The sequence below is a fragment of the Ceratosolen solmsi genome, unplaced genomic scaffold, assembly GCF_000503995.2.
Source record: "Ceratosolen solmsi marchali unplaced genomic scaffold, CerSol_1.0 scaffold148, whole genome shotgun sequence".
Lineage (NCBI taxonomy): Eukaryota > Metazoa > Arthropoda > Insecta > Hymenoptera > Agaonidae > Ceratosolen > Ceratosolen solmsi.
In genome coordinates this window covers 899,283-926,214 of record NW_011948446.1, presented here as the reverse complement: position 1 = coordinate 926,214, position 26,932 = coordinate 899,283, and the positions used below count along the sequence as shown (strand labels likewise).

The following is a 26,932-nucleotide window of genomic DNA, read 5'->3' as shown; positions in this document are numbered from 1 at the left end:
ATTATGAAGATACCAAAGATAGTGTATGATTTAGTTAGATAATTAAAAACATGCATAAATAGATATCTGATTTATTATGTAGAGAAAATGAGTTGGTATTATATATTTGGGTCTATACTGCAAGGCGAAGAAATCAGTAATGAAATTCGTATGTCGTTGATTCAGATGATTGAGAATAAATCTTGAAATTTAATGCATTGATGTAAATACTACTTTGCATTACTAGTACGACTTGCACGCTTCGAGTAAATACTTCGAGTAAAAAAGAATTCTCGAAGTATTAATTTACACTATTGAGAATAAAAATATGCGCGCGCGCGCGCGCGCGCACACACACACACACACACACACACACACGTGTATATATATAATCCTATTGAAAATAAAAATACATATATGTGAATTTACTTAACGAGTATATAAATTATTCTAATTATAATTGTCAGAAAGAAAAATAATAAAAAATTGTGTATTGTTATTTACTTAAAATAAATTGATAATAAATTATTATTTCAAAATTAGTATTAACTTATAAAAATTAAATTATATATTGTCTTATTATTCTGCCTTATTGACCTAAATATTTATTAAATAGAAAAATAATTTTTTATTATTAAATACGTTTATAATTTTTTAGATATTTAGATAATATTTTATACTATTTTATATTATTGGAGAAACATATTTTACATATATATGGGTATGTTCTATTCAAAATTTCAATTAAAACTACCTAGATAAAAATAGTTTAGAATTCTTTGTTAATAATAATTTAGTAATGGTTTTCGAACATTTAATTGATTCTATAAAATTTTTCGCTTTTCCATATACTTTTATAATATTTATCCGATTATTATAATCATAATCATCGTTTTGAATACACAAGAATGTACCAAAATTGTTATTGGCTGGCTCCTACTATTTTTATAGCTATTTGTGTAAGAAAGATCTACTATATATATAATGAGAAACTACATTAATTTATTTTAAATTAAAAATTATTCAAGTCATTTATCTATTATGAATAGATTATCATTATTTTGCTAGAGTACAGGAACTGCTTTCATAACAAAAAGAATTGTAAGAAAATTTCAATTGCCTATATATTAAGATATCTAATAAATAAAGTACTTTATCATTTTTAAACTCAAAATGAATTCAACCCTTTATATAATTTAAATATATTTAATTAATTTCGAATTTTTGGTATTTTGAATAAGACATGATTTTATCTAATAGGAATTTTACTGCACGTATGAAACAAATATGCTTCTATTATGGCTGTTGTAGATTTTCCTGTGCCACTATATTATTTTGGTAAAAATTGTCGGATATAGTTAGGTAAATATATATAAAACGCAAGTATCAAAAGAAATACTTCATAGGAATCTTTTAATGCATAACTGAAAATTTTTGTTGTTGTTGAAAAAATAACAAACGTAAAGATGCATAGTAGTAAAAGACAAAGCAAAGTAAATGTATATTTTTAAAATAGAGGGCTTCATAAACAAAAGAAACGTATCGTAGGAAAAAGTGCGAATTACATCATCGATGGTAAAAACGGTAAAATCATAAATCAAAGCTAATCTTAATCAATACAACAGTAAAAGAGGATTAAGGTAAGAAATATTGACGAAGGATACGTGACAATGTACAAAAAAGTTGTAAGTGCTTCAATGGTATTTACGATAGACATTAAAGAATAAAATTTCGCGTACCAGTTATTGAAATCTGTAATTAAAATGAACTAACAGTGAGAAAACACCGAATGAGTCATTCAAGGAGCTCTTTTTTAGTTCACGTAGTTCAAAATATTGCAGAGGAAAATATTACAATAAACTGTAGATAAAAATATTATTTCTTAAATAACAAAGAAAAAAAGATCTATATACTATAAATTTCATTGCTATTCTTTTTCAAAAACTCGGTATTTCCTTAAATATTTACTCGGTAGACATCTTCGTAAAAATGTTGTAGTTAGAGGCAATTAAAAAAATGCCAAGTATTGTATAGGATAAAATTTGTCATTTATTATGGAAGAAGAAAAAATTGCAACAGTTCTAATGAAGTCAAATGAGATGCCGAGCTTGACACAATTACTTAAAAGTAAAGATAATTGATTATTCTGCAATTGATCAATAAATTGGTAAGGAAATTACAAAGATATAAACATGTATAACATTGGCGTGCAAGCTTTTAAACATGCAATTTTTAATTATTACATTAATTAAAAATAGTGTATGGAATATAGAAACTTTATTTTACTTTTTTGTAACTCGTTATTTTTAATAAATTTGAAATAAGATATTTAAATAATAATATATCAAAATTTATATAATTTGTGTGACTTATATTGTATTGATATAAATATTCTAATGTATCATTTTTTAATATTTCGTCCTTACAATATAAATTAATAATAAAAATTAAAAAAAAAAATTAAAAGTTATTATTTCAGAGACGTTTAAAAAAAGTTAAGTCAAATAAATAACAATAATATATTTAACTAAATAATTCAAATATCTTCATAATTTTTAATACCTCGATTGCAAAAATCGCAAATATTATAAATACTTACCTGTTTTTAATTTTATTGTAATGAAAGGATCAAGGAATATTAATTAATAAATTAAATAAGTTAATGAGTAAATGAAACAAAGAAATTTATGAATAAGCTATTATTTTTCGTGTTTACATTATAAAGTTTATATAATCTATCAAGGTATGAAATATAAATATAGCGACAAAGTGTATATCTATAGTTTTATAACTACAATAAACGTTGACATCGGTTTACCATGTGTAATAAAAAATATTCATGTTACAATACTAGAAAACTTAACGCAATTGGTTCAAATATGCTATTTACAAAAATTCTATAATCGCATGTTGGAAATTTAATTATGCTACACTTCTTATCTTTATGCAAGTTTTATTAATTTTGATATTGCAAATTTCTTGAAACTTTAATATACGATAATAATTAGTTATTGACCAATATTAATTCTCTAATATTAATAAATTAATGTATTAAAATTTAATTTCATAATATAAAATTTTTCTGTTGATATACAGCAACTCCAAAGTTTAATTATTTTTTTTACGGAGGAATATATCCATTGAAAATAAAGTGACATTGAATTGGTGTATGCGTATTTTAATTTACGTAATTTATGTAATGCGTTTTACAATTATAAATGTAACGGATATTTATTCGTTATTGAAAAATAGAAATTTTTATCGACTTTAATTCGACTAAATCAGTAACAAATTTAAATGTCGGTGAAACATTATTTATATTAATTAAGGAACAAAATCTTAGCATAATATAACTCCTCATATCGGTCCAGGCAATGACAGCGAGGCTATTCATTCTAATCTTGTAAGCAAATTAAATTTACCTTAATGTTAATGTCCCATTATCTATATTTATATTCATTATTATAAAATTCTATAAAAAGTTCATTTATGACAATTTTCAAAAGAGAAAAAGAAAATATATTTAATGTAAATCAAATCAATTTAATATAATTTATCGTTAGATTATAAACAGTTTTATAAAAATTGAAAACGGAAAAAGAAACAGTTTAATAAAGTTATTTAAATTTTGAAAATACTTTTTATCTAATTTAGTAAACAATGAATTTTTACTATTGTTTTAATATAATTTTTATAATAAAAATATATCATATTTAAAAGTAATTAATAATAATTGAATTAAAATTTTTTACTTTATTATTGATACATCTTTGATATAATTTATTTTATTATAAATTAAATTAGTTTATTAAGTCGACTATTAGATAAGTCGTTAGATAAGTCGTTTATTAAGTTGACTAGTCGACAATCATTAAGGATATTGATAATAAAATATGTTTGATCAAAAATTAATTTACACCTGAGATATACATTGTTCACAGAACAGTAAGTAATGTAACAATATTCTTCTTCTATTTACTTTTAACAATCCTACTAATATATAAAAGATAGCTTTCTATATCCAACATATACATTCGCACGCTAATAGATTTCAATAATATAAGAAAAAACTTATTATTATAATTGACATTCATTCAACACTATCATATATGTATGTCAATAAAAAAATTATACACAATTCGGTATATAAACACATAAAATATGAAAGCAGAATTTCAATACGATTATAGAAAAAGGCAATGAATTCTCACTCAAATGAGCATGAGCTCGATAAAGGCATCATAAAGTTTTATAAAAAAATTTGCTAATAGCTTTAATTTTCTAATCACCTTTCTCATAAAAAATAAGATATGGCAGATGTACATACGAGTCACCATCTCGCGTAATGTAACAATATACATACAGAAAATGTTATCTATATTTTCTATAACTGAATTACACACGTTACATATTAATCGGTAAAAAAGTACCTGTCCCTGAGACAAGTTGCCAAACAATGTATTAAATAATGTATATTTTTACGAAAAAATGTTATGAGTAATAATGTCTCATGAAAATATAAAATTTGTAAAAAGTATTTAAGAGCATGAAATAGAATATTAGACAGGTTTGAAGTTATTAAATTCTATGATATCTAGAAAGTACCAAGATTGTGTAGTATGTAGTTAAGTTGTATTAAGAAATACGAATCTGTAGCATGGAAACAGGGCAGAATACTGCCGTCATTGCAGAACAATTGTCTGTTAATTCTGACTTTCAATTCCGGTAGCAACACAGCATTGCAAGCAACATTATTAACATTTAAGAAAGAGAGCGAGCTAATGCTGTGAAAGGAATGTGCTACGTTGCAACAAACAATGCTGCTCCTCCTAATTAATTGGTTATTTCATATTAATAATTAATTTACTATAAGTGAACTTTTCAATTCCAGTTTAGGATCTGATTACCCTATTAAGAAGTTAAGAGTACATATCTAATCCTGAAGATGACTTAATTCATAATTATGTTGTTGAGTGAGTAAAGAAATATGAAAAGCGTACGTTAATAAAGCGCTAATTATTCTAAATTATCCAAGGAAATCGATTCTTCGTTATTCATTTTCACTTCAAAGATAATGAATGCCAGAAGTCCAAACTTTCAATTTATGTAACAGAATCAAAAATTTTATTATCAGCTTTATGGATATCTTCTCAAAGATCAGATTTGTTCTGCATGATCTCTTCTGAGCAATTTCTGTAGTGAATAAAGAGAAAAGAACAATAATACAATGTTCTTCCGTAACAAACATGATCAATTTTACTATTCGCAATTGAATGATAATTTACAGAAAATAAAACAAACACATATGAATTAATTATGAACTATAACAAATATCAATATTAGGTGGCTAAATATGTTATATATATATTTTTGTTAAGCTGTATAATTAAACGGCAAATGCTAATTTAGTTGGTGAAAAGTAGATTTATTATTTTTATTTTTATTATTACGGGATCTAGAATCTGATGTTTTAATTTAAAAATACTGATTTTATACATAATTATCCTTTGTTAATTTATATAATTGAAAAAGAAACCAGAAATTTCTTAAATAAAATATTTATATGTATTAGTTAGAGTATCGCCAGCGAACACAGTTATATATTAACATTTACAAAACATAAATTCGATGTCAATAGTATATTCTTTAATACAATAATGGTGGAAAAATAATGAGAACAAAATTAATATAAAAGATATTTCTATTCATATTTATAAAAACGTTCGAATTAGTCTTTATAGATTTTAAAATGGTTATCCTTTCATTAAGTAATATTAAGGTTAATTGCCACGCTAAAGTTACTACAAACACATTAGATAAAATAAAAATTTTTTAATTATTTAATCGCAAATTTGTGGAAGAAGCTATATTATTACCTTATTTAAAAATAGACATTACATGAAAGTGCATAAAATTATTAAAATTTAGTAAGACGATATCCTATAAATTTCCATTTTTACCCTTTTATTGTGATTTTCTATGAGCCCTTCATTTGTTCACAAGAAACATAATTAATGCGAAAATTAGTTTTCATCAATATATGTTATTAATAAAATTGTCGATACTCTTTATATACCAATCAATAAACAAATTAACTTATTTTCTCACATAAATATAAATCAAGAAAAATAATATATCAATGAACTAAATTTGTCGACATAGATGATTTTTAATTGAATATTGATTCAACAAAAAAAAATACTACTAAAATATAAATATATATAACATCCAGTTTAAGAATTAATTTACTAAAATATGAAATTATTCTTTACAAACATAATTAAAGCTTATAGTAACTTTGTCCTAGGATTAAGAAGATAAGACCTTAGAATTTGAATGCTATTGATAATGATTTTCGTCAATAATTTATAAATAAGGAAATTTCGCACAAAATAAAATATTGATATAATTATATTAATTATTATTGGCTGTAGTATATCTATTCACAATATTATAGTTATAATAATTATAAACAAAGTTGTACAATTACTTATAATTGATATATTTAAATTAAATTTTAATTATTTATGATAGAAAAATATTCATTTGATAAAATTAAGTATGAGACAAAATTATTTTATTTTTACTATCTGTCAAGTATATACAATTTATAAAAATAACAATTTTGCCTAAAATAATTAATTCTGAAATCATTCACATTCTTTAAATTAAGATGCATTAGTCATTAAAATTTATTTTCATTGTCTTTAATTAAAAAATTGAAAATCAGTATACAAATTTTTTTTTATACAAATCCTCTTCGTCACTATCATTTCATACAACGTAGATCCAATAAAGATATTGGCTATTTACATATAAGAATTTTAAATTTAAAAATAAATTGTAAACAAGTCACTTATAGCCCATCATGCATACTGTCTCTTCACGAGTAAAACAATAATCATAAAATATAATTTATAAAACAACGAAACCAGAAGACAATAACAAGTCAACAATGTATTCCATCATCTATAATCCAAAAGACAATAAAACGACAAAAATTCTTTTTCAATGCAATGGTACAATCTTGACGAGATTATATTTTTAATGAATTCTAGATAAAATAAATAGTTTTTGCCATCTGGTTATTGAAAATATAATGAAAAAGTGTATTATTGTGTACATAGATGTAACGATGACGTATGCGAATGTTAATTATGTGGGTTAGGTAACATATTCAACATGTGACAGAAGTCGATGAAGCAGCAGATGAAATAAACACACGCATATGTACATGTACGCGTTCTTGTAACGGCAATATTTGGGACTGGATGAACGCATAAGATTGTTTGATCATTTTTTTATACATGTTTCTACGTATTACAACCTTCGAAGCGAGGCCATACTGAGGGTACTGCATTTAGCCTTGCGAGTCGGCTGGACCGACATAGGTGCAACGAGAACCTCGTCTCGTGACGGTGAACCTGAACCACCGTTGCCCAGTTCCTGGAAAGACACACAGAATAGTATAATCTACACATAAATTATTTATTACTAAATTGACGGAGCACGTCTTCGTAGTTTAAGGTAACTTATTATTGTTTAAATTCAATGGTTAAATTATAATAAATTTTTGATATGAGATTAATGGTGAGATTATGCTATACAAAAATTTAAGAAACAATGTGATATTTTGTATTATCGTAATTCTTAATAAATAATTATATAAGACACTATTTTAGCTGGAAAAATAGTTATGTTCAAAAATTTATTCCATTATTTTCTAAAGTAATAAATCACTTAGTATTTCTGCATTGTTAATACGGATTAATATACCTTCAATTTTTTTATTATAATTAATTCTGAATATCATGTACAAATACAAGTTACATATAATTTGACATTACTGGCATAATTGACTGTAAGTGAATATTAAATATATATTAGGAGATATTTAATTATAATTCAAAAACATAGAAGTTAAGTGATAAAGATATAATTAAAAATTAATTTTCTATTAATCAGAAGTATTAGCAAAATTTTCATGAAAGAAAAAGAATTTTTTCATATTTTTGGTTGTATAAAACATCATTATTTTATACATTTCTATATGTCCTTCGATAAATTTATATGATGCGGCCCGTTTTAAAAACAGATTTTAGTAATAGTATGAAATTCATACAAATTCTTTAAAATATTTTATTCAAATGAACATTATTTTCATTCAAAATCTTTTATCATCTTCTAAAATAATTTGCTTTTTTGTGACAAACGTTAAAATTTATTATACATAATTAACGTAGATAAAAAGCGGTATCACAATTTTAAGAATATATAAAAAGCTTGAAGATGTCAGTTCATAACTAATATAAACAATGCTGAAAGGTATGAAAATATGAATTTCATTAAAAAAATCTGTCCATTAAGTAATATTTTAGTATCCAAGGTCTATCATGAACATGATATGAGGGCTCTCAAGTAATTTCTTTAAAATTTTCTACAATTCTTATATTGAACATAAGAAAATCTTTTATTAAATTTACTGTTCCATTAAAAATATAAAAAAATATTTGAAAGAATACATTCTAATTTCTATAATCATTCAATACCTTTGTGCGTATATAGATATTATATTCAAACTCTTTTTTTTAATATTTTTAATGAAACTGTAAATATAATAAAATATTTTAATTATAAATTTACAGTATATATATATATATATATATATATATATATATATATATATATATATACAGATATATTTTGACATAAGCACATTTTATAGAAAATTGTATCCATTTCAAATAGTTGGGTAACTTTCATAATAAAGTACAAGTTACAATTACGTTAAAAGTTTAAACAAATTATCATAATCAAAATCATTGTTAATCTTAACTTAAAATGTATTAACAAAAAATTATATTTATATTTTATAATATTTCGATTAAATAAATATATCGTTTAATATAAAAATACATTAAATGATACATGCCTTTGATATATTTAACAGCAAATAATATTTTTTCAACAGTATTTAAAATATAATTCAATTCTTAGGAAAAAATTGTATTTAATTTTTACTGAAGATTAAATAGTTTAATAAATATAGTAATGAACATTTGCATTTCATTAATTAAAACTTAAGATGAAAACATCCATATACCATATATAAATACCGTCACCAAATATTTATGAGATACTTTCAAGATCTAATGTTTTATTTGATTTATTATTTTTGAAATAATGAACAAATCATAATGAATAGTTTTATTATATGAATTGTAAACACCTTATAATAGTATTAATTACTTTATAATAATAATAATAATCTTAACATTAGACCTTTCTATTTTTAATTGACACAAAGTTTACAGTGTCGATGTAATTGTTTTTAGAGTATTTTCATTGTTATTACTTCACAGTTTTATCTTATTATTTTAACACATTTACGTATCAAAACAAGAATTATTAAATTCCACACCAAACATATAATAAACAAAATAAAATTAAAAGCACGTAATTAAAAGTCGTACATATTTATATTAAAGATATATATGTATTTCATCAACAAATATGTATAGAATGATATTGAATTAAATTATTTTTAATCAAAGTTATGAGTTCGCAAAACTTAAGATTATTCTTTCGCGTATTTCAAACATAATAGTACAATTATTTTTTATTCACATTTATCAAAGTTTAGCTGTATTATCTTAAGATAAATTCGCAGAGTATAATCAATGACTCGAACGTTCTGTCATTAAAAGAAAATAGTTAAATATTCAAGAACTTCTTATTCATTATATTTAAAAAGTCTCAGGCAGGATCATTAATTACAATTTAATTACTGTAAAAAATATTATTAATTTCAGTTGCGCTAATTGTGAAAATGTGTTTCCTAATTTAAACTATCTAATCAATTTCGCGAAGAATTTTGAGCCAGTCGAAACACTGTATTGCGTCAATCATTTGATCGCTCCCCTCAAATAATTTAATTAATCTGTTAGATTAGAAACCAAAAAAAAAGGAATCCAGTAATTTGCCAGTTAAATCTATCGTATTTAACTTAATTTATCAAAATAATTAATATGTATGGATAATCAATCATTCAAATTATACTTACTTAATTAAGTACAAAATATCCTTCCGCATTTCCATTTGATGGCATGCGCATAAAAGTTGTTCATGATTTATTAAGTACTCATGTTTTTTCGTAAAAGGAATGTTACAAACTCATACGCATATAAGAATGCTTTAAATATCAAAAAATATTTAACAAAACTGCATAAAATTTTGTTGATAATTTAAAAATCTCAGTTTCCATTATTGAAGTTCATTATTATAATATAATTAGATCAAATTTTATCATTAATTTGAATTAGTGTATAATTATACACGCATACATACTTCTTTTATATAAGTATTCAATATAAATTTTTCAATAATAAACTTTCATGCATTGAAAATAAAACCCTCAGAATTCCTTGCATAGTCATTAGGTTGAATGTTATTTCATTTAATTCTAGCTCGATTTATAATATACATAGCATACTAATAGATTTTATCAACAATAAAAAAAAGACGCTAATAATGATAGTTAATCTTTTTACACGTGCACGCGTATGCATTATTTATATATGTACGTATGCATGTAGATATTTATGTACATGTGTATATTTAGGAGTATTATATAAGTAATTAAGCGACAGTGCAATCAAGAGAAAAAGCCAAAAATTAAAAAAGGACAATATTTCAAGAACTCCATGCATCGGACGTGAATAATTTTCACTTGTAATATACTAAATCAGAATTTTAAATTAATTGTCTGCCGCAAGTCTTTTTTTATAATTACTTTTATATATATATTTTTTTGTTTTTGTTTTTTTTTATAGATATAATTTTTTGGGTATAAGGAAAAAAGTAAGCGAAGTTCAAGCGTAAAGTATCATTCATCATTACGTGCATGAGGGGGATATTATTTAACTAACGTTAATGTTATTGCAGCTGGCAAGCCTCATTTGGGCCAGCTGCTGGCTTGCCGGAGTTAGGCTGTTTGTCGAACCAAAAGGCGACATCATTGTCGACATGGCACGTTTTAGCTTACTTGGCGTCTTATTGAAACTGAACGCTCGGCCGACCTTCATCCTTGTACGCGATGCAAATCTGTGACATAGAGCAAAACAAAGTAAGTCTCATAACAAAGACCTGAAAAAGACATTTCTATAAAATTATAAGTGCAAACGCCAAACTTTCCTGCTCTCCTTGAAAATGCATATTACTTCATTATTTTTTTATTCAATTAAACTGGTTTACTAATAAGAATTACCATAAATAATTTTAATTAATTAAACAAAAACTGTTTTAATATATTAAAATATCATTTTCTAATTAATATTTAAATTATTAATAACTATGGCACTCTTCAAAAGTAATTAATAAAATTAGTTTTATTACTCATTAATTAACTTTTTTATTATAATATATTATAATTTATAATCTAGCTATTTTAATGCACAATTTAATGTTTTATAATTGATTTAGTATTAGTATTATAATTTATTAACTAGAAATATTATGAAAACAAAACGAAATAAATTAAATGATATACTTGTTACTGTAATTAAAAATTCAAGGAAAATAAGAAAATTACTTAAAGACATATTTTGCAATAACTGAATAATGAATTCCAAAATATACAAAAACAGTTCAAGTTTTACTAAGAAATAAAATTATTTAAATTTTACTATAAAAATACAAAGCATTAATATTAATTATAACTATTTATAAAACATTTCAAATTTCAGTTTCACAATGTTCATAAAATATAATTCATCTATATATATACACACACACTGGCAAGTTGATAAACTGTGAGTATATAATGGTATAAATAGAGGTGTGTGCAATAAAATAAACAAAAAGAAATTCTTGAACTGATAACTTCACTACAAAAGCAACTCAAACTTATTAATTCTATCAGGTGTGTTAAGTAGTGAACTCTACTAAGCAGATAGAGGAGGATAAAGGATAAGAGCAATTTCAAAAGTTTTAAACAGCCTGGTGCGAAAACTGACGGTAGTGGGATATGTAATGTAGTTTCACACATGCTATTGAGTAGGAACACATACGGGTCCATATACTCCAGGTAAAAATTATGAAATAGGCTCCTGTAACCAAACGTATCGTCGCCCCATTATTGTTTTGCTTTCATGCAAATCAAGGATTAATATTTATTTTATGAATTAACAACACTGATAATAATTATTAGAAAAAAGTTCATCTACTTTTTACATATAGTTATAAATATATAATTATTTAATTTAAAAAAAAATATTTAAACTAATAAGTAACATTTTTAATTAAAATAAATGTAAATTTACAAAGAATTTTTACTTAAACAATTAAAAAACTTTATCAGGTTAATTAAAAATACTGAGGCTAATTGAATACTAATAGTATTGGCCATGTATGGACACAAATTTGAAGATAAAAAAATTATTATTTTATTTAGTAAAAAGTAAAAGTACTTACTTAAATGCTTTACTTAAAGTTCCTAAGGCTACATCACTAGTATCAATTTCTAACTGATGGGAGTCGAGACTAATTAGAAATGTATCCTAAAATAAAAATATGTAATTTATTTATTTATAAAAAATTTTATTTATAAGAGACAATAAAATCTTACTGCATCAGCTTTACAAACAGTATTGGCCATTTGTCGACACAAAGAACGTAAATAATTTGTTTTATTCACCTCCTCGTCAGTAATTGTGAAAGAATATAATTTTTCTTTCAATTCTTGATTACTTCGAACCATTAAAGCAAAAACATTTCGACATTCTGTAATATTTATAATAAAGAGGTTAATAAAATTTAGCCTATTAATTATTTTCTGTATAATGTAAATATATTTATGTATAAATATTGATTTTTTATTTATTTATATATAAACATATAAAAAATAATGCATGAAATTATAAAAGAAAATTAAATGCTTAAATTAAATAAAATAATATAAATTAAATAATATAAATTGAAAAAAAAACAATATTTCTTTTACTAGACATAAAAACACGTAATTAACTGGAAGAATATTAACTCACCATCTGTTTCTCGAATATCAACAACCTTCTTTACTGTACTTAATGATAACATTTTGATATGCTTATAAGGTTTTCCTTGACTCATTTTAACAGAATGCAGTCCATTAACTGTATTTGGGCTCTTCATAGAGTTGAACGCTTTTGATCGCTTTTTGCATATTTCTAGCGTATCCGTAAACAAGAAGAGAACTAAATGGTCACCACGACCACTTAGTCCTTCACTTAATTCTTGTACATCACACTTTCCAATAAACGAACGATGCGAGGATACCAGATGTGGTGGACAATTATCGATTTCATTAAATATATCAAACATTGCTAGCTGACCTTCAGTCTTTCGTTTATCTTCGTTGATATACGTCATAACTTCCTTAATGCTACTTAACGATTTTTCCAAGGCACTATGATCTGTATTACTTTTATTTGTATGCTTAAGAATATCTAAAAATTATATATTATTAACATGTATTTATAAAAATTATACTATAAAACAAGATTCCCTTTACAATAAATAACGTTAAATAATAGTTAACTAATATAGTTAACTACATTAAAATTTCAATAATCTCGCATTCATTTTATTAATAATAACTTCTTTTTATCTAATTGTAAAATAAATTCTATTACAAATCATAAAGTTTATATTTTTTTTTATTAAATTTGAACAAATTTCGAAGGAAACAAAGAAACAAGACAAAAAATTGAATTTAATGTGCAAGTACTACTAATCAATTTAATATTAAAAATGCTTAAATAATTTAATAATCTGCTACTTATTATAATATATACTTAATATTGTTAAATCTACTGTTTAATTACTGTTAAAAATATTGTTAAATGTAAATAAAATTTATAGAGCAATTTATAATACTCACCATTTAATAATAAACTAATACTGGGAAGGCGTTGCACTGGCTTTATCAATAATTCCTTTAAACTTTGTCTACCGCACTCAGGCTTAGTCTGACATATTTTAAGAAAAGCATGAAATCGCGGTTTGTTTTGATCACATTGATCCAGCATTTCCTTTGTATTTTCGAAAAAATTTACATAAGGAGGATACGCCTTTACCAAATCCGATGCAAATTTAAGAAAGATATTTCCTATACTATTTTCTTCGGACCAATGAGCCGCACAGTAACGCAGCTCTTCAAGCATTTTTTTATGCACTTCATAGATTGGTGGAAAATTACCAAAAATTATTTTTGCTTCTGTGCTATTTAATAATTCTCCACTGTTTTCTATAAGATCTTCTAAAGGTGATTTGAATAGCTAGAAAATAAATAAAAATAATATCCAACTATTAATTTTTTATGTATTATATACAAAATCTGTTTAATATTTGAATAATATATTAATTTATAATTATTGATTGTTTTATTTCAAGAAACATTTTTAAGAGCAAACTAAAATCTAACTAATATTTCGAATAAATATTAATTTTAAACAAAAAATTGTATAGAGAATAATTATCTTACAGTCATGATGGTACTGAGAATGCCAACATAATTTGACTCTGTCTGCACAAGCTCCAAGAAAACTTGATGCCGGGGAGAAAGGTTTTTTCTAGTAGATTCTGTATTTACAGCTTCTACCTCTGGAATATCTGTGATTTACCAATAATTCATTTTATTTTATGTCTTCCATCCTACATGGCTCAGATTATGGTCAATAGCAAATTAAAAACCAAACTTTCTTTTAATTTTTGTTTATATTCTATTATTGCTGTATGCAATAAATTTTATATTGCATTGTGCTTAAACTATATTATTGAATTATTAAATTACGATTAATCAAATGTGTATGCATTTAATCATTTCACGATAACTATTTTATATAATATATAAATTTTTAAAGACAAAATATAATTAACTATAGTTCTTTATAGACTAATTTTTTTACATTTTTTTATCATACGATAAAAAAGTTTTATAAATATCTAGAATTATGAACAAATTATAGATATAAATAAATTACTTTTAATTACATAGTAATAAGCAAAAAATTGATTTGAAATGATTAAATTATTTAATATTAATTTATGCGAGCACGTAAAACATTTCTTTCATTGAACCATAAAGGAAAGGAAGACAAACTATTTTATATGGCTATAGAAAAAGTTTTTTTAATTTTTTTTGTAAAGCAAATATAATTTCTTGAGTTAAAATTCAATTTGTAAACCTGAAAATTAAAATTAAATTCGTATTCTCACCATCTAACAATTGTTTATCTGGGCTTGCGGTGCAATCTAAAAAGCTACCACTGACGCTCAAGTGTCCAGCGTCACTTATACTCGATCGTCTCTTATGCAATGCCGGTGAATCTGCACCATTCTGTACTAAACTCGAGAGCGTCTCCGCCAGTCTTTTACGTTTTCGTCTTGTGGATGCCGTAGTCGGTGTGGCCGCTTGACTATCCCGCCGTGTTGAAGTAGATGGTGACATAACTGATTCCAAATACTAAACAAATATAAATATTATTTCTCTCTAGTTAAAAATATTTTCTTTAGACATAATTTAAAACTTATTTTGTGCAACTTACATCTTCAAACAAGTACTCTTTTTCATCAGCTGCAAATTCTTTTTGTACAGAAATCCAAAACCATTCAGCCTTAACTATATGTGCTCTTGCAGATGCTAAATCAGGTAACGCATTAACATTGGATTCATCCACAACCTGTGATTAATTATTATCTTTTTAATTTTAATCTATTTACGACGCTTAAATTAAATACAAAACAATCACTGAAGGATATAATTTTTTAATGAAAGAATGTAAGTATGAGAGGGAATAAGGATTTGAATATTGTAAAGAAGATAAATGAATGGTAACATTTTTATTCTATGAACCCATAACCCAAGAGACAACACTGTTCAATATTGAAATACAACGTAAGCTCAACGTTATTTCATTCTTGTAACTGTAAAAAATCAAGATTTTACATTTGCGTACACATTATAATAAAAACTAGTAATAATAATAATAATAATAATAATAATAATAATAATAATGAAGCAAAAAGAAAGAGAAAATATGATAAATCAAATATAATATTAATTTAATATCCGTTTAGCTCACATTTAAAACATAGACTATTCATTTGGAGATTCTACTACTATATGCTTTTTATTTCCAGAAAAAGTTAATAAATTCTTGAAATTAAACAAATTTTATAAAAACAAATTATATTGTTACTAAGTATGAACGACCAAAAATTACAAATATTTATGAATAAAGTATAATTTCAAATTCTCTATTAACGTTTTTAAAAAATAGTAAAGCAAATAAATTGAGCAATATTTCTCCAAATCCTCGAGTTCCGAAAAGTAGTATACCACTAAAAACGACTTCTGTGTCTGCTTAACATCCTTTTTGCAATTCGTTCCGCAAAATCGTTGCACATGCATATTTGATAGTGACCCGCATTGAGTCTGAGAGTAGTTGTGCTGTTCATGTGGCATTCTCATCACTCTGCACTCTGAACCCGAACTCAACCTGGCCATCTTTGCTGGTATTGGCAGAGGGCTTTGCAATGGTGTATACTTCTGTCGGGTAATGCTCTCATCTTCTTTGCGTCCATGCTGGCTCACTCTATAAGGTGTCACCGGCATATATTGTTTGAAGGTAGAAGGAAAAACGATCTCACTTATTTTTGAGAACAGTGCTGAACTTTGTTTCAAAGCCTTCGAGAAAGTTCTTGAGCTTTTACGCGTTTTTTTTTTGTCACTAGCAGTCGTATCAACAGTATCATTGGGAAATATTACACTGTATTGGTAGTCATGACGCTTGCTCTTATGTGAGCGAAGTTTAGGTTCGCTGCAATTATAAACTGAAACCTGCTTGGACATTGCACTATAGGAAGATGATTTCTTCCACTTGATATAGCGCCGTGGCATTGCCACTTTCTTGATGCTCGAAAATGTAACGAGTGAACAGGATCGGGAACTCATCGATGCACTAAAAATATTGCCAGACTTCTCATAATCTAATCCTAACTCATGTCTCATAATTTTTGTTCTATGTACTTTGTTCACATCTTCTTCGGAATCAACCTCCATTACACCTGGCTTATTCGATATATTATCCGAAAATTCTTTCAGACAGCCAGACTTATACGGTTGACATTTATTTCCTTCGTTCTCCTCATCTATTTTTCGGAATGACATTGTCACACACTTGTTAGAGGAACTCATTAAATTATTGGAGAAGTCCATACAGATTGCTGAGTCTTGGCTTGAGCTCGTCTTTTGAGACATCACTTTACTATTATGCCGATACTTATGCTTACTAATGCGGAATAAATGGGATGCAAATACTGATTTGGTGGGTGACGGAATGGTGATGGTATAAGGATTATAGTAGGCGAAGGAATATGGCAAAAGCTTATGAACATTAGCAAGAGTAAACTCGAAATGCAGAGTGTCATAAGGTAACTTAAAGTAGTGTAGCGATTTTTTCGCACTGTCAGTTATCCTATGACGACGTTTACCCAAATCTGTCACCTAAGAATGTGTCAAAGCAATTTCGCGATGGTAACATAAAAAGAAACAGAAAAATAAAAAAATAAAATAGATGCATTAAAATTTAAAAAAGAATGCGTATAAATAGCTTGAGAAATTATGATTTGAATGTACTTTCAAATATTTAAATTATGATCTTATTGTAATCTTAAAAATGTAATACAAATAAATTTAATGCTATTTTTAAATTATTTTATGAATCTTTATTCTTTTCAAAATGCAAATAACATATATTCCAATGTTATTTATATGTTTAAATACAAAATTTACAATTAGTACTTAACTTTTGAGAATCAATAGTTCATTAAAAATAGTAATGAAAAATAACAATATTATAATATTACTGATAGTATTATAAAATAAATATATACAATTAGTATAGTATTGAAGAATGAAAGAAATTTCCAAGTAGAATTCATTGAAAATAAAGTAAATCAAAGACTTCTTAACTCTGGTCTCATTCTTATATAATAACAAATAATAAAATGAAAACATAATTTATACTTACCACATGGGTACAATTTGGATCAACTATCTCAGTAGGTTCTCCTCCTTGCTGTTGTAACACTTCGCACATATGTCTCTTCTCATCTTCTGGAAAGCCAAAAAAACAAACACGGGCACCAACAAATGGTTTTAATTTGAAAGTAGCAATCTGCAATATAATTTAGTCACATCATAATCATTCTCATATAATAAATCAATAGACACAATTAATTTGACAGATAAGAACATAAATAATAATATCTTACCCACTCATCGTTATTTCTAATATTAGAAATATTATTCCTCATATCCCAAAGGGCAGTAACCCAATTCATAGACATAATAGGTACTCTAAATGTAACTGCGTATCTATATTTCTCACCACCACAACAATTTGCAATGAGATGCGTAACCTTTGAGCCCATTTCTTTTCTAATGCTGCCACCCATGAAATGAATCATATTGACAAGTTTTGTCTGTAAAAATATAAAATACAAATTATCCATTAAAAAAAAAAAAAAAAAAAAAAAATGAATTATCTATTAAAAATGATAGTGTATTCATCACATAACCAATCATAATCACAATTACTATAACCAATAAAATTATAAAATCTAAATAGCAATGAAAAGTACCAATAAATAAATTTTATAAATTTCAATTTCAGTATTAAATAACATAAGTACTAACATAAATACATAATAACAGAATTTTCTCGTACAATTAAATTACTTTTATGAGTCATAACATAATATAAACAGTTTCAAATAAAATATTCTCAAATTGAATGATGTATTTTTTTATTGGAAATTAAATATGAGAAATTAGATATGACTTTATAATTATTTACTTTCTTTTTTATTATTACAATATTACGTAGGTAAAATTATTCAAAATTATAAATATAAAATATTTTAAATATTAATTAAAAAATAGCAATAGTTTATACTTTTTTAAATAAAGAATTATTTTTGTCTGGCTAATAACATTTTAAATTTCTGAAATTTAATTTACTTATTTATAAATGAAATGTTATTTTTTACCAATTCATCCTTTTTTCTGAAGCCAGTAAATACAACCACTGTCCCTAACAAAGTTTGTGTATACATTGGTCGATTTATACTAGGTAACGATTCCTTCTTCTCTGCCAACTGCAACAAGGCTGTTGGCCCCAAAATCCTAATAAAAGTAATACATGAATATGTATATATATATATATATATATATATATATATATATATATATATATATATAAGTAGTAATTTAATCATTTAAATATCTTATTATTAGTATATAATAATTTTACCTGTGTGCACTTTTGTACAGTACATCATATTCAGTTCCTTCAAATTTTTTGAGTATAAAATAAGTGCAATAAGTTGTGTCTTCTAAGCATTCTATACCAGTCTCAGATTTAAGAACTGGAACACTGAACTGTTGAGCTGCAGCGCCCAGTGCAGGATCCTCGCCAGCTGCACCAACAAGGCATATCCTCTTTTTACGAGGTATAATTAAATCTAAAAACAATTATTGAAAAGTTTAAAAATTTAAACAATATTTATTTAGATTATTAAATATTGTTTGATATATAATAGTTTAAAATTGTTTTGTCTTTAAAAAATGATTAAAATATGATAAAACTTTGTAAAAAAGTCTTGAAAACATTATCAAAATATAGTTGATATTACCTTTAATAAATACTCTCAAGATAATTAACATTAAATCCCTACAAAGGGTAACTGATTTCAAAACAACGATTTCCAAATATTAGCATATGATTTCAATTTTATTAGAAATTCTAATGAATATTATTGTAACATAATTTAACGGTAATCTACAAACTTATTTGTTTACTACAAATGGCCTATTGAACATTTATCATGTAATTATATTCTAAACCATTGAAGCCATAGATAAACAAGTATTAGATAGATAAATCTATAGAATTTCGGAATGATTTCAAAGGTCATTGGGAATTTCAGCAAACAGTACGTGAAAGAATTAAATATCAATGATGTTATCTATGCCTTTTATATATTTAAAGACTCGCGAAGATAAATTCTTATGCCTGAAACTTATCAAAAAGACAGACTAACTAGTACGGATTGCAAATTGAATGATCAATAAATAAATACAAATTATATAAATGACATAATAGACGGTTTGATCAAAACATGTAATAATATTTTTAAAAAATATTTTAAAAATATTTATTCTAAATCTATTCCAAATGTATTGTAAATGTTTGTAAAAAAATATTTTCAAACTATTTTCCAAATTTTATCATTAAATATTAAATTTACTAATTTTATATAAAAATTGTCGATCAATATAGAAACTTGTAGCAAATTATTAATTTGTTTTTTTTGCATTTAAATATATATAAAAAATACTATAATATGTCCCATCGAATTGATTTATAAGATATTATTGTTACAGTCGTTTCAAACAAAAACGCAAAATTTCAATTATTACAACTGTCAATTTAAAAAAAAAATAACTAAATTACATATTTTTGTATTATTTTCATTATGCTCATTCATATATAATTTACGGCATGATAATTATAATAATTAATGATATATTTTTCTATTAAAAAAAAAAAAAAAAATAATACACTAATTTATTGTTGAGCAGTTCGTAATAAAATCACTGTTCAATAATACGCGAGCTATGAATAGAAGGTGATGGTCCTTTTCTTTATTATTCTTAATAACAAATATCCACTTTAAAAATTTTTGAAGCCGAATGGATGTAAAACAATTTCATGTTAAAATTTTTAATTCGATGTATGTTAATGAGTTTAATTGATGTTATTTTAATATATTATACTTTTCATATTTGTATTACAAATATTAACGATAAAATTGTTTTAAAAAGAATTATAATCCGCCGAATACTTCAGCTTTAAAATTCTAAACTTACAGCAATAAATTATATAAATTTACATTTTACGAATATGCATGTGTAAATATTATTTTTAACGAAACCAATTCACAGATCTTTAACGCTTCTTAAGTTTAGTTTGTTATAAGCAAAAAATTATTTTTGAAATATTTTCTTTCTTTGTTTTTTTTTATATCAACTAAATAGCAATTTAACTTTAATCACGCATAGAAATTAATTCTCGAATTTTATCTGCAATAATAAACTAGCAGACGCATGTCAACGTATGAAATTTGAAAATTAAACGGAGGTTTATATCTAGAATTTGTCCGTGTAGGTATCATACGGCAAGTATAAAACGATAAGGACATCTTAAGACATTCTCGCGTAACGACAGCTTGGCACTTACATTCAGTCTTGGCCTCCTCACTATTTATATCGCTGGTACTGCTGTGGACGCTCTGCTCTTCCATTTTGGCTGCGACGTCGTCGGAGATTTTTCCCTCTGCTCGAGAAGTCGGTGGCAACGAGCGAAGCAGGCGAGCAGCAGTACAGGCTCGTTGGGACGCGCCTAAGGCACACACCAGCCATATCTCGGATTAATAAACATGGGGAGTAATGCGATGCGAGATATTGCTCAAACCCAATTTCAAGTGCTCCGAATAATGTTAAGCTCTTACTGATTCTAACTCTAAGTTCGAAACAAACATAAGCACACGTACGCAAGCACGCAATCCATTTCTGTCCCTGTCTGTCTGCCTGTTTCTCTCTCTCTCTCTCTCTCTCTCTCTCTCTCTCTCTTCCCGTCTCTCTTGTCACCCTAAACCATGTATACATATATGCAGATATATAAGGTATAATCACAAAAATGCAAAAAGGGTAAAAGATTAACAGCGCCAAATTTTATATGATTTATCAGGTGCAAAAGAAACTGTAGACTACCAGATGATAAAACAGAGCCTTTCATTTTTTAAGTCTCTCTAAGCTTATATTGCTTACAGTATCACTAAATAATAATAATATAAGTAACAATAGCTTATAAATGAATATTCATTTTATATTTTTTGGTACTGCAACTTATTAATTCCTACTATTCCACACTATTCGAAATATTTGATAATTTAAAAAGATAATGTTTTATGTTAGTTATTATAATTATTATGAGCTTTATTTACACCAAAGTTTTATAGACACTTTTCAAATGCGTTCGCTAATTTAATGTTCAACTAATTAATGAAATATCAATTTCTAATCGTATTTATTACAGGAATAAGATTTGAAGTAAGTCAATATTTAAAATTGCCTTGCTTCACAAAGTAAATTTATATACTTTAAAAATTATTCGATTAATAGCCAAAATTAATGACATCCCTCAAAACTTTAAATGATCTTTCCTTTAATTCCTTTTATTATAAATTTTATGTATTTTTAAAATTAAATATACATAAATTAATTTCCTGTCAGAAAAATTAGAAGATATTAAAATGTAATTTATCCCATCAGATTCATCGAAATTAATTAAAAATATTTTAAATGGACTTCTAATAATGTTAAATCGTGTTTATCAACAAATCATAGTATACTTTCAATAGTAAAGTATAAATTTCCTATTTATCCATTGTTTTAACGAATCCTTTTACATTTAGTTTTAATAATCAACTATTTCTTAAAATAATTTAAAAGTATTTATAAAAGTATCGATTAATTAACTGTTTATACAATACATAATTAATCAATTACTAATTCAATTATATATCTTTTATTATATATTATAGCCAAGTATAACTTTAATGAAAATATTTATTATTTTGACATAATATAATATCGTTTATATTATTTAATTTTATATATTTAATATTTTTTATACTGTTTATTTAAAATCAAGAGTGCAAAATATCATCGATTGATCTCTGTTATGACGTAATATTGATGATACAATTACATGTGACGTCACCCAGTTTTTCTATAAATAAGGCTAATATATTCCAAAATTACTTGTAAAAATTTATTTACATAAAGATTTTTTACAAGCTAATAATAAAAGAACACTTGATTTCGTCTTACTTAATAATACTACTTTAAACTAATAAAAAATAAATCAAATATATTATTACAAACTGTATCCAATAGATATTTTCCATAAATTGACATAACTATTTTTACTCTTAAAACTTATAAAAACAATATATTTGTTAAATTAACAATTTTATGGATAAACAATCAAAATCATTAAATAATAATTCTTAAGATATCAACTACAAAATTTTTTGTATTAAATACATATAATGTATTTATTATATGTATTATAATATATTATATGGATATATAATAATATATTATCTTAATTAACAGTTTCAAATTATTATAGTAAAGTTTTTAAACTCACTGAAATATGAAACTCCAATTTGATAACCTTACATAAGTTTTTACAGATTTCACATAGTATTATACAATATCAATAATAATTAAATCAAATCCTAACAAACTTTGTTTAAAAGAGTTTAATTAAAAAATTAACAGGAATAAATTCGTTTTAATTCATATATTAAAAACTTTTGTGTTTCAGATTATTTTTTCTTCTACTTAAATTGAAAGATAATGAAAAATCTACCACAAACTATATACAAGTGTTTTGGAACTGTTCAGTTTTATGTAAATAAAATATTCTTATCATTTTTGCATTTATTCAACTTAATAAGCGTTCTTTGAAATGATCAAATTTAATATCTCAATTTTTCTGCATCATGAATAAATAATTAAACATTTAAATGAAATTTCGTATTCGAACACATTTCCATTTTATACTTTTGTGTACAAAATTTTTTAAATTAAAAAAATTAATATAGCCAATTTTTTTTCAATGTTTTAAACGAATATTTTAATATAATAATGTTCATATATATTGAATTAATTTTTAATATAATTAATATTCAAAAATATTAAATTAAATAAATTATAAAAAAATTTAGAAAAAGAATTATAAAAATATCTATAATATAAAAGATTTTAAACTATGATGACTTTAATATAAATTACAATTTTTCGTTTTATAGTGATTTATTTTACATTTTATTGTTTGAAAATAATTATTAGATTTTAAAAAGATTTTAACATAATTTTTAACTACGTATATGAAATTTATTCATTTTTAAAAGTTCAAATATTAAATAAAAGTTTATAAGTTTTTTAAAAATGATTTTACATTGTTTTTTTTACTCAGATAAAAATATGCTTTTAGAAATGAACATTTTCAAAATATTTTAAATGAATCTATGGGAATGTAAAAAGAAAATCTATTAAATTTGTAATAAATACAATTTGAATGAAAATTGATTATAAATATTCGGAAATATATATTTATAAATTTTATTGAAAAAATATAAATAAGAAATAAATAATTAAGAACTAAAAAAATTGCGTTTAAATCATGAAAATGATATATCTTGAAGTCAAGTGATATTTGATTTTTTAATAAAAGTCTTATTTTTTGTTTGCTAATATCGATAAAATTTGAATAACATTAATTTATTGCAGATAAGAATCAAAACTTATATTTATGTTACTTTCATTTAATTATTTCAAAAACTATAATTTAAAGTTTTTTTTAAATTACATAAAATCAAAGAAAATTTTTCAATAATATATTTTATAAAAATAACGTTATCAAAAATACGTCGTTACATTTTGATATATTAGCTATTAAAACGTCCTTTTAAATTTTATGAACATTAAAAATTTAAATACGACATTCTTTTTAATAATATATTAACATACAGAATGAAAACATTTTTTTTTAATGTTGATTCGATTAGATTCCAAGTATATTAGTAAAATGGTTTTTTTGAATATGAAAGTATATTTATGTTTTTCAATTTATCGAAATAGCATAAATTATAATTACTAATACTGTAGAGTTTGTAATATTGACAGATATGTAAATATGTAAATAAATATGCGTATAACACATATAATAATTATTTAATAATAAATTGTTTAATGATTCTGCGCTTATTATTTGAAATAAGCAAATTAAAATTTCCTGAAATTTGAATACTTTTAAAAATTGATATAAATTTAGTGAAATATAAAAAAAAAAAATGTAATCACTGTTAAGAGGTTACACAATTTTAAGGAAAACTCATACTTTTTATTGGCCAAGGACAAACGCTCAATGCGATTTTATCTGGTATTTGGTGATAATAGTTCTTAAGTAAATAAAATTTAAGAATATTACAATACATACGAAATTTTGTATAGAAATAAAGACAAATTTTAAATACTTATTTTTGAGGTTTTTTTCTATGAAACATTGCCTCATTATTTTACTTAATAATCATTCTCTTTACAAAATTATTTCAAGTTCACCTGTTTGCAATACGCAGCTAAAAAATCAAAATACGCGCCAACACCATCGTGTAACGTCCAACAGCATCATCTCTTGTATACAGTTAATACACGATTGTAATTTTGCATCCGATGGCTCATTGTAATCTGCTATCTGAAAAACCTGTTGGTTCTTTCGCACTCAAATCATTATCTCTCTCTCTCTCTCTGTCTCTCTCTCTCTCTCTCTCTTTCTATCTATCTCCCTATTTATCAATTATGCACTTTTTTCTTTATTTGCTATCTCTTTTTTTTCGCCCTCTTCTTTTTTCGCTTGCTCTATTGTTTCCAATTCTTTTAACGTAAACGAATAATATAATTAAGTATTTATTAAATATAAATAATTAAATATAATTAATATAATTAATAATCGATAAGAAAAAGAGTGGATTGTGGAAGAAAAAAAATAAAAAACGCAAAGAGCGAAGGCGCCGAACAAGTTGGTTACACAGAGGTTGTCAGACAGTCGACTATCTTCTTCTTTCTTTCCAACCTTCCCACCCTCTCCAACACTCACTCTCTCTCTCTCTCTCTCTCTCTCTCTCTCTCTCCCTCTCAGACAGAGGACGTACGTTATGAAAAGGTGCTCTCGTTGCAGAGTAGTCTCGGGGACGAGGAACGGCAACGTCGAAACCCTCAGCTACTCCGGTAGTCTCCACGCGCATAATCGGTCTCTAGACAAGGCGTCATCGAAGCTGCTGCTGCTGCTGCTGCTGCTGCACGTCCTCCACAAGCGCGTAATTCACCATATAGGACGCGTTGCTGCTCTTTGAATTAACGCGCACGCACCGCACGTTCACGCACTGGTACACGTTTCGCAGGCACTACTGCTCCTTTAACCAATGTAACTATTGCATTCAATAACGCGCCTTTCTTTTCTTTCCTTTTTGCGATGCGTTAAATGACATTTACGCCCAATCTACCACAGAAAGCACACTGCACAACGATCACTATTCGGTTGGAATCAGATTCGTTACCCACCACGCTCATACTACACTACCACTACCACCACTACTACCGTCACTACCACTACCGCTACCACCACCACCGCCACCACCTTTGCGAATGCAACACACATTACGTTTTCTATCTTCCGCTTCTCTCTTATTCATAGCATCTCTGTCACGTTTCATAGTTTCATTTCATTCCCTCTCGCTCTCTTTGAATAGCCTAGTATAGCTCATCGACACTTTAGTGAAGGCTGAGCGTGCGTTAGAAAAAGAAAAAGAGAGGAAAGAGCATCACTGTTGCGTTCTCAATTCTTAAATCTGTGACATGCATGATTTCTGAAGTGAGTCTTCTCATTTAAGTATTTGAAGAGATTATTTTATAAAAATTTAACTAGTTCAAACAGACGTTTATCAATAGTTTTTTTAAATTTTATTTACACACTATGCTGGTGTCTTTTTTTTGTTATTATTCTTATATAATGTTGATAATTTTTTTAACGGTGTTTTTAAACGAAAGTAACTAATTAATTGAAAAAAAAAACAAATGTTTCTGTTGATCTTACTTTGAATAGTTATTATTGGCCCTCTTTAAGGTATAAGTTTCAAATAATAAAGTATATTTACATCTAATTCAATTATTAATAGGTATTGTACACATGTACTGAGAATTCTATGATTATGCAAG

At 25.1% G+C, this 26,932-nt stretch overlaps 1 protein-coding gene across 5 annotated transcripts; it reads right to left on the bottom strand.

The window, feature by feature from the left end:
* Positions 1-6,834: 6,834 nt before the first annotated feature.
* Positions 6,835-26,002, bottom strand: pbl (epithelial cell transforming 2 pebble). 5 transcript variants are annotated; one of them, XM_011504538.1, is made up of 17 exons: positions 25,870-26,002; positions 21,324-21,485; positions 19,335-19,545; positions 19,072-19,207; positions 18,295-18,504; positions 18,051-18,197; positions 16,358-17,524; positions 15,564-15,698; positions 15,235-15,481; positions 14,501-14,628; positions 13,898-14,294; positions 13,023-13,463; positions 12,605-12,759; positions 12,451-12,536; positions 12,048-12,086; positions 10,908-11,082; positions 6,835-7,425 (listed from the first exon to the last, which is right to left on the bottom strand). In XM_011504538.1, the coding sequence occupies exons 2-17, from the start codon at positions 21,385-21,387 to the stop codon at positions 7,300-7,302; spliced, it is 3,864 nt and encodes a 1,287-aa protein (XP_011502840.1). In that variant the 5' UTR covers positions 21,388-21,485; positions 25,870-26,002; the 3' UTR covers positions 6,835-7,299. The 5 variants fall into 5 exon arrangements, with proteins under 5 accessions (XP_011502840.1, XP_011502842.1, XP_011502841.1 ...); XM_011504540.1 differs by having other exon boundaries at positions 14,501-14,619; XM_011504539.1 differs by lacking the exon at positions 25,870-26,002 and adding an exon at positions 25,280-25,441.
* Positions 26,003-26,932: the final 930 nt, after the last annotated feature.

Bases quoted from the DNA above. Each gene is read 5' to 3' on its own strand.
- pbl (XM_011504538.1), bottom strand. From the start codon at position 21,387: ATGGAAGAGCAGAGCGTCCACAGCAGTACCAGCGATATAAATAGTGAG. The intron at 17,525-18,050 runs GTAAGTATAAAT...ACACATTCTTAG, and splicing joins ATCCAAATTGTACCCATGTG to GTGACAGATTTGGGTAAACG. The intron at 7,426-10,907 runs GTTAGTTAAATA...GTGTCTTTCCAG, and splicing joins CCAGCTGCAATAACATTAAC to GAACTGGGCAACGGTGGTTC.